General features: G+C 50.0%; 2 protein-coding genes across 2 annotated transcripts in view; one reads left to right on the forward strand and one right to left on the reverse strand.

The window, feature by feature from the left end:
* MRPL36 (mitochondrial ribosomal protein L36) overlaps positions 1-14,006 on the forward strand; it is a 1,017,194-nt gene that overhangs the window by 50,733 nt on the left and 952,455 nt on the right. The gene's annotated exons all lie outside the window — the stretch shown is intronic.
* LOC126957433 (uncharacterized) lies at positions 11,469-13,970 on the reverse strand. Its single transcript, XM_050795352.1, is given in 3 exon segments — positions 11,469-12,570; positions 13,083-13,240; positions 13,398-13,970. Coding segments are annotated over 3 exon segments (882 nt in total). The 5' UTR covers positions 13,597-13,970; the 3' UTR covers positions 11,469-12,045.

Genomic DNA, 14,006 nt, shown 5'->3' on the forward strand with positions numbered 1-14,006 from the left:
AAGAAAACAAGGCCTCTAATCTATGAGAAGATATATAAATAAAAACACTTCAGTTTTAAATATGAATTGGAAATATATGTGTGTGTGCAGAATTGAATTAAGATAGACTCTTTAGTTGTGTAGTAGTCTACCTTAATCCAAATATCTATGTATGTGACATTTCTCTCAGTCATATAAATCTGTGGAAAACTCAGAGATTACAAAAGATAACTTATATAAAAACATGCTCTTCTCATTTCGTTAAGATATACATCCAATTCAACATTTTTGTATGCAAATTTTTTAAATCAGCAAATACACGCTTACTGTAAAATGGTCAAAAAGTACAGGACTGATAAAATGTGAATATTTCCACTTTCATGCTATAGATTTCATTCCTCACGATAAAAGCATTGGGAATTCTGTTTGTATCCTTACAAATCTTTCTGCAGATAATAACTGTTTTTAGAAACAAAGAAAAACCATGCCACAGTCCCATATTGTATCTAGCACTGACATTCATCCTTGTGAAATGTTCTGTGCCTTCTTTGCTATGCCTTCCTTAGTTACAGGAGAAGAACCACGAGGTCACTGCCTATGAGATGGCCATGACCCACTTGTCCGGCTGACATTTGTGAAACCCCTGCCTGCAAGGAAGCTGCCCTGGAGTGCAGGTGCTGATGTGGTTCCTAGCTCTGCACCTTCAGAAGCGCAGCCTGCCCCCTGCCCTCATTACTTGCCCGACCTTTGCACCCTCAGAGGAGTAACCCTGTCAGCACATTCCACATCTCCTGCCCTCGTGCCATATTGGTCCCTTGAAAGCATCTAAAAACAACATGGTAAAGCCTGTCACATTAAGTTCGTGTCCATTTCTTCATTAAACATATCAAATACCTGTTACATTAGTGACGGGTGCTAGACTGCAGGAGGAACAGGGGCCTGTGCTTGTGACAGAGGCACCGCCAGAATGTCCTGCGTGCTCAAGCGAAGGTTGGTGCAGAGCTGAGGGCCTTGGGTATGGTGGGTGGGCAGGAAGGACCCCACATGCCCAAGCACCCACCCTGGGACCCCGGGCAGGGAAGCAGGATGTGACTGTCCGTGGAAGATGGGAGAAGCGGGGCTGGCACGGGGAGGGGTGGTTTTCCTGGTCCCTGGTGAGTGCAAGTGGCCATGACAGATGTGCTCCCAAGAGAAGCAGCAGAAAGCGTGCCTTTCCGTGCTGCCCCCAGACTCACAGCTATGACCATGAGCTTGCACTGGACTTCCGTCCTGGCCTGGCTGGAGCAGAAAATGGTGACATTCCCAATGGGGCTGCGCAGCTTCCTCTGTTTCTCGCTAGCTTGGTGCTCCTTCCAGAGCCCTGGTCCCAAACGCTCCTCCTGCTTCTTTCACTTCGAAACAAGCTTGGAACTCATTGACCACAGGGAGCTGCCGCCGAAGCGAGTGTGACCCTCACAATGGTTTCCCATTCCAACAAAGATCAGACTTGACATGAAAAGAGGCTCTAAAGGAGAATCACAGACCCAGAAAGAAGAAGGTGAGAGTTAGAGAAGATTGAAGTCAGGGATACTCTGGCACTGATTATAGGCAAGTTTTAAAATTCCTTATTATGATTTGGATCAATTAAGACCATTTTACGGATAAACTTATGATAGAACTTGTTTTTAAAACACATGCTTTCTTACATTGTCAGATTCTCACTCAAAGGAAAATGAATGAGCCAGATTGTCGCTCAGCCCCCAAAAAACAAAATAAAAGTAGGTCCTGCTATCAAATGGAAATGATGATATTATACCACCTGATAGTAGCTTCGATAGCTGTGGGCCACCTCCCTGAGGCCTGTCCCCAGAGACCTGCACACCTGGACATTCCAGAAAAGTCAAGCGTACATGCACCCCACACATATACACATGTGTGCAGTCATACACAGCCTGCCCTGCACACCAGCATGTACACATGTACACACACACATGTGCATGTAGACTCACAGGCAGGCCTAAGGACTGTGTACACAGCAAAGAGGATACTATCAAAGAGAACTTTCAGTGAGGTCTCTGTGTCAACAGAGTAACAATTTGGACACAAATTAAACAAAACTCAAGTATATGTTCCGACTAAAGTAAAAACAATATACTCTAATAGAAGCACTGGAGGCCTCACTGCACCTCAGGAGGACAGGGGTCTCCTAGACCTCCCGTTTAACCTGGGACCCAAGCATGCACAGGAGGAAGCCCCAGCCAGGGCTAACAGGAGGCCAAGGTTGTCCCACGCCTCTCGCCTGGTGTTGCCTTCTCTGGAGAGGAGGCCAGGAGTGGGGACACTGGCTAAGGATCTGGAGAGATCAGTCCTGTGTCTGCTGAACAGATGCTGGGGCCATTCAGCAAAAGACTAGGAGAGGTTGTTGGCAATTTCAGAGAGCACTCTTCTGCAAGTATGGTCCAGTGTCAGCAGTGGGATGTGGGTGCTGCAGCGGCCGGAGCAGAAACAGTTCTCTAGGGTTTCACTGCTCTTGACGATGTGTTCCATAAAGAGATTTAGAATGTTCCTAAACACCGCAAAGAATGTCCAGCAAAGGATGCAGGGCAGGGTGGTTGTGGGGAGCAAAGTCACCCACAGGTACAGAGTGGAGCCATGGGTGGCAATGAGGTGGCAAATGCAGCACCTGTGCCAGGGCCTCCTAGGGTGGCCGCCTGGCTTGCTGTGCTCCCCCTGAGCCTGAGGGGTCTCGGCTTCCCGTTGACCATAACACTCCTGAAAGAGGAAGCAAGACAAAGCCAGAACACTGGCTTGGATGTCATTCGGAGAATTCGAAAAACAGAAGTGGAGGGACTGCTCTGGGTGAACAGAGGCATAACCACCCCCCACCGTCCACGTGCACTGGCCAGATTGTCGCCCAGAGTCACAGCTGCAACTGCTCTCCAGAGGCCATTGGTGAACTCCGGGAAGGGACAAGATACATCCTGGGGCTGTGGGTCCTCATGGTGACAATACCATTGCAGCTTCGAGTCACTCTCCTCAGCCCTCACCTTCCAAAATGGGAAGCCAATAATAAATTAATTAATTAATTTCAGACATAGATCAGGTCAACAAAGGAAAGCGTAAGATTATTACTTTATAACATGAGAGTGAATGCTAAAAAAAAAAAAAAAAAGTCAGAATAACTGCAAATGCTGCCTGTAAGAACCAGGATTTTAAGCTGCAGATGGCAGGACAGGAAATTATACATTGTACTAAGCATTTTAGAACTACTTATCCATTTTAACAGTTTTCTAAATGTATATGTTACTTAGAAAAATAAATATTTGTATACGTGTAATTTCTTATGTATGCATATAAAGAGCTTTCTAAACACTGCGGTAGTTGCTGTGTCTTCCTCTTTTTCTTCTTCCTTTTCCTTTCTTCCTTTCTCGCCTTCCTTTTCCTCCTTTATTTTCTTCCTTTCCTCCCTCCCTTCCTTCCTTCATTCCTTCCTTCCTTCCTTCCTTCTTCCTTCAATTTTTCTCTTTTTTATTCCTTCCTTTTTCCTTCTTCCTCTTTTTTATCTCTCCTCTCTTCCTCCTTCCCTCCCTTTCTTCTTTCCAGCTTAGAGCTGGGAGGAGGGGCCCAGCCTCCTGCTCCCTCCCCTTCCTCTGCCTATAACAAGGTCTAGTCTCCTTCTAAAACCGACAAAGCCCTCCCCTGTGGTTGCCCAGTGCTGTTCCCCTGTGCGGATAAACCACACTCTGCTTAGTCATCCTTGGGCAGGCAGACACTCTTCACTCTCCAGCTATTGCAAAGAAAGCCACTAGCAGTGAAACTCAGAAACAGTATCTTCAGCAGAGGAGGCCAGACACAAGACTTCCAAAGTATACAGGGTTTCATTTTGGGAAGACAGAAATTTCTAAAATTAGATTGCTGTGAAGGTTGCACTACTCTTTAAATATGCCAAACATCATTGAACTGTACACTTAAAATAGGTAAGTTTTCTGGTATGTTAATTATATCTGAACGACTCTTCTTTTAAAAAGTAAATGAAACTATTTTACCCCCTGCCTAAAGCCTGCCCAGGATATCTGGGCTGATTCTGGGTTTTGTCTGTTACAAATAAAGCTGCTGTGACTGTTGGTATACAGGTTTCTGTGTGAAACATAAGAGTCTCTGGGACCAACAGCCATGAAGGCAATTGCTGGGTTGTATGGTAGTTGCATCTCCAGTTTTACAAGAAACTTCCAGACTGTTTTCCAGAATGGATATAAGATTTTATATTCCCACCAACAATGTATGAGTTACCTGTTTCTCTGCATTTTTGCAGTATTTGGTATTGCCACTATTTTTAGATTTTTGCCACTCTGATAGATATATAGATCTCACTGTGGTTTTAATTTGTATTTCGTTGATGATTAAAGAGGTTGAAATCATTGTATGTGCTTTTTATTTTTTATTTTTGGCATCTATATTTTTTCTTTGAAAAACAGAAAATGCATTTGTGTTTTCCCCCTAAATTCTAATTGGTTTGTGGTTCTGTTTTTTTGTTTGTTTGTTTTTTGTTTTTTTTTGTCTCTGTTTTACTATTGTGTTTCTTTATATATTGTAAATATGAGTCCTTAATCAGATATGAGGTTTGCAAATATTTTCTCTCTGTCTCTAATACATCTTTTCATTATCTTAAGGGTCTTTCACACAAGCAAAAGTTTTACATTTTGATGAAGTTCAGTTAATCAAAATTTCGCTTTTATGTATTGTGCTTTTGATATCTGATTTGAAAATTCTGCAGAGCCCTAGGTCCTGAAGACTTTACCCTATTTTTCTCAAGTTTTATAATTTCCCATTGAAGTCTGTGATTCAATTTTGGTTAATTTTTACATAAAGTGAACTTTTTTTTTTCTTAATGGATGTCTAATTGCTCCAGCTCCATTTGTTGAAAAGGCCAACTTTTCAACAAAGTTGAAACATTGAATTGTTTTTCTGCCTTTGTCAAAAATAAATGGAGCGTATTTGTGTGGCTCTATTTCTGGGTTTTCTGTTCTGTTCCATTGATCAGGGCCTGTCCGTCCACCAACACCACCCTGTGTTGATTACTATAGCCATATAAATATCTTGAAATTGGGTGAGTTGATTTATCCCACTGGATTCTTCTGTTTCAAATTGTTTTAGCTATTCTAAGGCCCATGCCTTTCCATATATATTTTAGAATAAACTTGTCTATGTCTACAAAACCTTGCTGGGATCTAATTTGCTTTTAAAATATCTATAACTGTTTTCCACTTTTTTTTTTTGCTGAAAATATTATTAAAGTTTAGTTTGCTTTTATTAAACTTTCTTTTTCCCCAAATTTCAACAGGCATTCATTCATTCCCTCAACTATCTGTATTGAGCACCCACTCTGCGCTGGGAGCTGTGGAGGTTCTTTGGGATAGAACAATAAAAATACATGTCTGCTTTTCTCAAGGAACACATGGTTTTGGATTGTTAATGAAAAAATTTATTTTACTAACTAAATATTATTTTGAAGGTACATATCTATTTACTGAACCCTAAAATTTAACCTACACAACTGTTCTTGCTTTGTCCTTGGGAGCCTGTGCTGCTGAAGAATGCCATCAAATGATTTGGGTGGAGCCTGGGTGGTTCACCCTGGTCGTGTCTAGTGACAGCTCTTGATGGGGCAGGTGGCCCGTGGGCAAGTGTTCCTGTCATTCTTGTTTACCTCCTTCATCACCCCGCCATGCCTTTTAGAAATAAAGAAGAATAACCGAGAATGAGTCATTCATTCTTTCTCACATACGTTCATTTAATCAATGTTTGTCGAGTGCCCCCAACATGCCAGGCGTGGAGTCAGGGGTTGGGCTGAGGCCAGAGAGCCATCCCAACAGGAACCTACAGCTCTGGCAGCAGCTGCCGCAGAGCTTTGGGAGCCTCCTGGGCCTCTGCTGACCTCCAAGGGAGAAATAAATGCAAAGCCTACAGGAGGAAGCCACCTGGAGAGCCCCAGCCTGGCGGGGAGCTTGGGTGCAGGCAGAAAGGCAAGGGGTGCAAACCCATCACCTTCTAACTACTGACCAGGCCTGGAGCACATCAGTAGAGGGAGGGCTGGACTTGTGTCGCTTCCCAGGAAACAGCAGTCTCCTCCCTGACCAGATCTGAACACAGCAAGGAACAGAATCAAATACACAGACCTCGTGTCCCAGATTGTTTGCACTGCTATAAAGGAATACCTGCGACTGGTAATTTATAAAGAAAAAATGTTTATTTTGGTTGACGGTTTTCAGGCTGTACAGGAAGTGTGGTGCCTGCATCTGCTTCTGGTGAGGCCTCCAGAAGTTTCCAATCACAGCAGAAGGCAATGGGAGATCAGGCATGTCACAGGGTGAGAGTGGGAACAAGAGAGAGAAGAAGGAGTCCCAGCTCTCCCATGAATTCATGACCACTCATTACTGTGCCAAGCAGTTCATGAGGACTTTGCATCCATGACCTCAATACCTCCCACGAGGCCCACCTCTAATACTGGAGGCTACTCTGCATCCATGACCTCGACACCTCCCAGGAGGCCCGTCTCTAATCCTGGAGGCCACATTTCAGCATGAGATTTGGAGGGAACACACATCCAAACACATCACCTTCTAACTACTGACCAAGGCCAGCCCCGAAGGCCTCCCACTGTGCTGGGGCTCTCAGCGGATTTGTATTTGCAAAGATCCAGCTTCTTCTGGCCACAGTGAAGAGAACTAGGCAGAACTGGTTGTTTCTGGAAGGAGCATAAGGGCCAGAAAGGTCCTGTGTTCTATGCAGAGAGTGAGAGGAGATGTGGAAGGGGAAAGGGCCTGCCAGGAACCTGGAGTCCAGCTGAGCACCGAAGGCCAACCTTCCTCTCTGCCTCCGACTGCCCTTTTCCTTTCCAGGCTATATTCTTTATACCACAAGGACTCTGGAATGAGAGAAAATGTCAAATAGCCCATAGAAGCACATCTTTTTCTGTAGATGCATGTGGGTGATGGCATGCAGCCACACTGTGCCCAGCACACCCAGGCTTGTCCTTTGCCTCAAGAGAGTACCCCTTCCCCTTGTGCACCACCATGAGCAAAGTGGGAACCAGGCCCTGGGCTTAGAGAGGAAGCGGAGGGAGGGCCAGGGCTGGGACAGCCTCTGCAGGATGCCCAGGACAGGGGCACCAAGACATGTGTGCAAGCGGAATTTGCTTTAAGACTAAATGGCAATTCCAAGATATGTTTGGGTTTTTTAAAGGTGGGGGAATTGAGATGAGAAAAGGAACATTAAAAGTAAAATATTTTAAGAAAGCTGTTTTATTTAAATGAATTAATCCCAAATTACCACATTATACTTCAATGCATATGACATTTTAATAAAAAGCTACTATTTAGTTTTGTCAGAATACAAAATATTTCATCCGATGAAAAAAGAGTAATATAAACCCATGTAACCAGTATTCCAAGGTAAGAATTGTTAAGATTTTGCTACAGTTACTTCAGATCTATTTTTCAGAAATAAAACATGACTAACAGAGTTTAAGTCCTCCTCCCATGCCCACTCTCCCTCTTTAAAGATTCCGCAGGCCTGACATGTGTGGGAGACTTTTGTTCCCATGGTAATGCTGCTGCTCCCCCACCCCCATGCCTGTAGACACCACAAAATATTGCTGTTTGTTTTTAAATTCCATTGTCAGCATCACCCTTCTGTATCCCCCCCCCCCAAGGTTACACTTTTAGGAGGCACTCAAGTTGGTACAAGTAGAATGACTTCATCCCCTTTCGCCCCAGGGGACATTCTGTTCGGTGAAATATGCCACGAATTCTTTATCCAGGCCTGGAGTGGAGGCCTTGGAGGGGGCTTCCAGTCCTGCACTCCTGCAAACCATGCTCCAGGGCTGCCTAGTCCGTCCCGCTTCCGCAGCACCTGTGTGCTGGGTGCCAGGGAGCAGGCACCTTCTGCTCTCTCAGATGCAGCCAAATGTCTCCCGAATTTCTCTAGAGAAATTTAAGTTGCACCGCAGGAAGAGTTTCAACAGTGCACACTCTAGGCCTTGCTGGGTGTCATCAATGAGTGTGAAGTGGCATCTCCTGTTGCCTAGAGATAGACAACCAGTGAATTTGCGCATTCTCAGGCGTCTCCTCTGCGTGAAGGGCTGCCCCTATCCCTGCCCCTTTATTTCCCTGGGTGCCTCGTCTTCGCCCATTGGCAGTCAGAGTTCCTCCTGGTGCTGTAGAGGAGTCTTTGTTATTTACAGGTAGGGCAAATATCTTCTCTCCCGTTGGGGTTAGCAGTTTATGTTTTGTTCAAGAGACGTTTTTACTTTTAACACACTCGAATGTATCCATTTTTAAAATTTCTGCATTCCCAGTCATATTGATATTTAAAAAAAAAAAAAAAAAAAAGCAAAGAAAGCAAAACCCAACCCTCCCCTCCCCCTGCCTATATACTCCAGGGTGTAGGATCTTGCAGACGGGTTTGGGAAGGAGGAGTTCGGTGTGTGTCTGGCCATGTGCTGCCGAACCCCTGGTCAGAGCTAGCTGTTTCGGGCACACACGCCGAATTTACAGTTGGCAAAGGGTATTCAACACGGCCTCAAGATAAACGCTCTTTAGAGCCTCGCTGGTTGGATTAAAATAATTGTAAAAACACTCGAGAAAGTATTTCCTTTTCTCCAATGTTTCTTGCGAGCCTGGAGTCCTATCTGCTCTCGTCGGGACGGAGCTGACCCCTGCACTCTCCGCAGCCTCCTGGGTTACCGCACACCCCGCGCCCCCCACCCCCACCGAAGCCAGCACCGAGGTGCGCTCTGGTGTTTAAAAAGAAGATTGCAAAGCCACGGAGGAGCTGCTGGAGGGACGGGGGATTGAGGGAGCTAAGCTCTGCGGAAGACTGTCTCCCGCACATTTAAAAGACAAAACAAAAACAAAGCAAAGCCCTGACAACTCCACTTGACCAGAGCAGCTTCAGCAAGACGCGCCGACCTCTCCGGGAAGCGCGAGTGCGCGCTTGTCTGCGTCTCTGTACGGATCTGGGCCTGCCGTGCGCGTGTGTGCCAAGGTGAAACGGCGGCGGAGTTTCAAACATTTCATCTTCGAACCATCTCCTGTTGAGGAACGAGTGCGGTCAGGTGGTTGCTGATTCTGAAGAGGGTCTCTTTCAACTGCGATCCCTTCAAGGAACTCGGGTCTGTCCATTTCCACGGAAATGTCCCCTTTCCTCCCTCTTCAGGCCTGCAGGCTCCCCGCGCCGCGCTCCCTCCCAGGCTGAAGCCGCAGCTGGCGGGACGCGCCGTTTCCAGGGTGCGCCGGGTGAGAGCCGCCCACGAGCGGCCCAGCGTGGCGGGACCTCGAACTGGAGCCGCGCGGACGCCTGACCACGAGGCGCTCCCGACCCGGACCCGGAGAACGGCGACCTGGGGGGAGGGGGCGGGGCGCGTAGGAAGGAGGAGGAGAGAGAAAGAGGGCGAAGCCAGCGCGAGATTAGGGAGGAGAGGAGGATAGAGACGGAGTCGGCGAGATGCTGGAGAATTCAAGATTGTGGGGACCCTGCGCGGGAGAGAAACTTCAGGAAGCACGTCGGAGGCGGGGCATCTGTGGAAGGAAGGCAAATTTTGCAGAGCAGTAAAGGAAGCCGGGAAGGACAAGTTAGCCATGGGGAGACGTCGCAGAAATCCGGAGCTAAAAACAGGGCGGTTAAGTAAGCAAGAGCTAGTTAGCTGAATCCGAGGTCCCTAGAATGTAAATTATAAATAAATACATAAAAAAGAAAGAAATGAAAGAAAAACAAAAGAGCGCGCTGTAGGGTCCCAGGTCCAGGCGCTGGGAGCAGCCCGGGCGGGGACCCTCCCAGCCCACAGTAGCCGCCGCCCGGAGTCCCTAAAGTGACTCCCACGTGGCTACTCGGGGATCTCCCAGGCCTCGGGGGTCCATTTGAAAACCTCGAGAGGCCTCGCACATCCTGCCAGGACTGGAGCTGCTGGGGCCCCTCAGTCTCCCACGGATGCTCCTCTGCGCGTGTTTTCCAGGAAAACATTTAGGCCTCAGAAGCGTCTTTGAGAGCCTAGAAATGCCGGTTGCGCGTGAAATCCAGTCCAACTTACTCACAGAGTACTAGACCTGGAAACGACGTTTGAAAGAGATGTGCGTTCCATGCTGACTTAAATTTTGTTCCATTTATGACGACGTATTTGTTTTCAAAGAAAAGAAAAATTGCTTAGCCAAGCTTCTCACGTCCCCATCCCCCTGTTCCTGCCTCGCTCTTTCCCTCGACAAACGCGGGGAGCCCTGGAACGGGAGAGCCAGTGACCGGTGACCGTGAATACGGTAGCGATGTGATTTGATGCACTGAAACTACTTATATTTCCAATGTTACTTCATTAAAGGAAACCCACATAAAACGTGTCTGTTTCATCTTAATTGCCAAAAAAGTTTGCCACACCCCCGAACGGTAACTGTTTCCCCCCCAAGACACCGAAAGCTCATAAGGAACCACAATGAGAAAGGATCAGGAACCGCTTAAGTTTTATTGAAATGCCTTGATGCCGTTTTTTCTTCTTCCCCGAATTAAGCCGCCGTGGGAGGAGGTGGGTCGCGCCCACCGTTGCCAGGACTCAGGCCGGCAGACACGGGCCACAGCGCCCCCTCGCCGCCCGCGCGCACCACTCCTGGCCTGCGTCGGCTCCTTCGTCCCAGCGACACGCAGGACTGTGCCGAGCCCGGCGAGCGCCCCGACCTTCTCTACCGGCCGCGTTCCCGGGGAGACCCCGAGCCCGAGCCCAAGCCTCCGAGGCCGGCTCGTCCTCGCGCTCGGCCTCGCAGGAAATCCCCACTCGCTGAGACTTGCGTGTCCACGTGGACTCGTTCTAAATTCCTTGGCTGCTGGAGGGACAATAAAGAAAAATAGAACAGTGTTAACTTTTTCCCCGTCTCCTAGAGCACACCTGGGAAAGGGGGCAGGGCCCACCATGAACCTGAAACTGCACGTCGCCTGGGTTACTGTGGCCAGGGGTCGCGTTTTCAAAGCAGTTACTCGGTTTCCCCTGCGTGCCTGCTCATTCCCTCCTTCCAGCTCGAATGGCAACTGAAAAACCGCAGAAGCCCAGTGCCCGGCCCTCCCCAGCGACCACACAGGTCTGAGCACCCCCTTCGCCCTTGAGCAAAACATCCCAGGCCCTCCTGTTCCCGAGCCGCGGCCTTGCGGCCCTCGTGGCCCCGAGACCGAGTCCGGGCTGAGCCCGCCACCCTCTCAAGCAGCCTCGCCGGGACCGCCGTGCCAAGACTCCGCTGGCAGCATGTTTTCTCCTGATTGATTTTTTTTTTTTTTAAGAAGACGACGACGACCAAGCCAACTTTAACTTAAGAAGGAAAATGATTTTTTTCTTTAGTATCTGAGAGCTTTAAAGCAAAACGGAGTTTATATATTCCAATAACAATGACGAGTGTAAGTTTTTAATGTCCCTGCGTAGGCATTTTAATTTGCTACAGTCACTACCAATAAAAACGGCATGTAGTAAGAGTCGACTGTTTAATAGTGCAAGGTAGACGGTTTTTATTAGTAACAGGCAGCAACGGTATGGAAAATTTAGATTTCAGTGGAGGAGTATAATTGCTGCGGGGAAAATACACACAGGACGGGAAGAGCCCATCTTCAAACTCCCAACACTGAGCTAAAGAGAGGGGAAGGGCAGGCGGCGTTTCTGGAGATGCACCCTGGGTGAGGGGACCCTCCCGGTCACTGCACGTGTCTGGTTATATATTTAATTGATGTCAGAATCGACTGTATCCAAAGCAGACACTCCAGCTCCAAACTGAGGATGTTTTTGTAATAACTGGCTGTTTTCTCTTCTGTCCCTGGAAGAGGTCAGGCCCGGGGGTGTCAAGGGAGGGGGAGGGAGGATGAGCCCCAAATGCTAATGAAACCACAGCGGGAACCGCTCTTTAGAAATGGAAATACTCCAGGCCAGTCCTCCCTGGTGATAAAAATTACACTCGATTTTTTTTTTTTTTTTCATTTAAACTGATCTGATCGGAAAAGAACCCTAAAAGCTGCCATCTGCTCTGCCAGTGTTTGTGTTTGCTATTCAGCGTGTGGGCCTCTCATTTACCCCTCTTCTTGGAGGAATTCCCTCCCAGGAAACGCAAAAATGTCGCAGACTGTCGACGGCTTGCCCAACCCCGCTGCTTCCTCTGTCTGTCTGTTTTTCAACTCTCTAGTAATTGAATAAAAGTATCTGCGCTGAGCTGAATTAGGATGTCCCAGGTGGACTCGCACATGGTTGAAACCCCCCTGCTGGGTCGTTGCAGGAGCCCCAGCCTGTGGGAACGGGGAGTCTGTGGGTGGAGGGAGCGGTGGTCGTGGGTGTGTGTGCGTGTGCGTGTGCTGAGATGACCTGGAGAGGATGCGTGCAGGATGGGGGTGTGGTTTGTAGGAAGAGCGGTGGGGGAGCAGTGTGGGCCAAGGGGTGGGTGGGAGAACTAGTAGGGGGCGACTGGCTTGGCTCGGGAGCTCCTGGCGGGAGGGGTAACATGCCTGGATCGCGCCTACCGGGAGAGTCGCCCTGCCTGCCGGCTCGGGAGGAGCCATCCTCAAGCCCAGCACTGCAGTTTGCAACTGGTTCCCGTGCACCTGGGGAAAGACAGCCTGATGCCGTGAGTGTTTCTCTTGCCCCCTGGACCAGGCTGGTAAACCGAGCTCCGCTCCCTCCGCGCCGCTGCAGCTGCACCACGGGGAGGCCGCAACATGCCCTGCGTCCTGAGATCACCAAGGCCGCTCCGCAGGCTGCAGAGCCAGCGGGGGTGCAGGAGTCGGTTGCAGGCCTAAACTGAGGCCCGTCCCAGGCCACGGCGCTCTCTCTCCTCCACCGCACCCACCCGAGACGGCTTCCGAGGATAGAGGCACCTGTTGGGTGGGTGCTTCCAATAGGCCAGCACAGACCTGACACTCTTCCATCCCCCTGAGCGCCCCCCATAGGTGACCCTTCGGAGTGGGCCGTCAGACGCCCTCTTCGGCCATCCCCGAGTGGAAAAGGGATGAAGAAGCGTGATGGGGAGCGGGTTCTAGGAAGCTAGGGTCCCAGGGACCCTCGCCAACCGCCTCGATTCTGAGTCCCACAAGGCAACTAACTGCCGCCCCCCAACTCCAGCCGCGCGTCACCTGAGCTACCTGTAATGCCACTGCACCGGAGGCGCCAGCCTGAGCTCCTGCCCGTTCCCGAGGTGACGGGGAGGCTTCAGGTCCTGCCAGAGGCAGTTTGTCGGGTAACAATCATCCCCCCAGTGTTTTGACAACACAAATCCGAAAGAGGAGTCAACTTAGAAAAACAAAATAAAATAAAACTCTTTAGGGGACGGCGTCGTCTTAGGTGAAGCCCTGGCGGCATTCCCAACAGTGGAAAGTCGTAACGTTCAGGGCCCTGGGGGTTGCGCTGAGGATTTGGGGGCGGAAAGCTCACCTCAGGGCCCTCCTGGAAATTCGAAACCAAGGCGCCCCGGATCCAGGTCCATGCTGCGAGGAGCGGGCCGCGAGGGGTAGGCGACCAGACGCGAGGCCACGCGGGGAGCCTTGGGCCGGGAGGCAGAGCAGGTCCGGGACCGTGGAAGCGAGAGCCGCGCGCACTGCCCGGAGGAGGACCCGAGCCGCTGGCGCCACCATCCTGACCTCCCCACTTCCCTGCGACTTCCGGATTGGACACAGGGGCCTGGCCTCCTCGGGGTGTAAAGCGGGGCAGACCGTGAGCCCCCCAAGTGGACCCGGCCTGGCCTGACCGCGGGCGGCCTCTGCCTAGTCCGCGCGGGTGGAGAAGGGGGTGGGGGGCGGGGTAGTGGCTGGAAGGGGCGGGAGCCGGGCGGGGGCGAAGAAGGTGGCCGGGGACGGTGGGAGCCAGCCCGAGCGGGACAGGGGACGTGGCTGCCAGTGGGTGGGAGTGGGAGGGGTGCGCGCCGGGGCACGCAGCGCGGCCGCGCCGGGCTCAGGTCCGCGAGCCGCGGGCTGGGGCCGGAGCTGCTAGAGAGGCGGCTGCGCCACAAAAGCCTGTCGTTCCCTCCCGCTGCCCGCCTCCGTCG

The sequence above is a fragment of the Macaca thibetana genome, chromosome 6 (assembly GCF_024542745.1).
Source record: "Macaca thibetana thibetana isolate TM-01 chromosome 6, ASM2454274v1, whole genome shotgun sequence".
NCBI lineage: Eukaryota > Metazoa > Chordata > Mammalia > Primates > Cercopithecidae > Macaca > Macaca thibetana.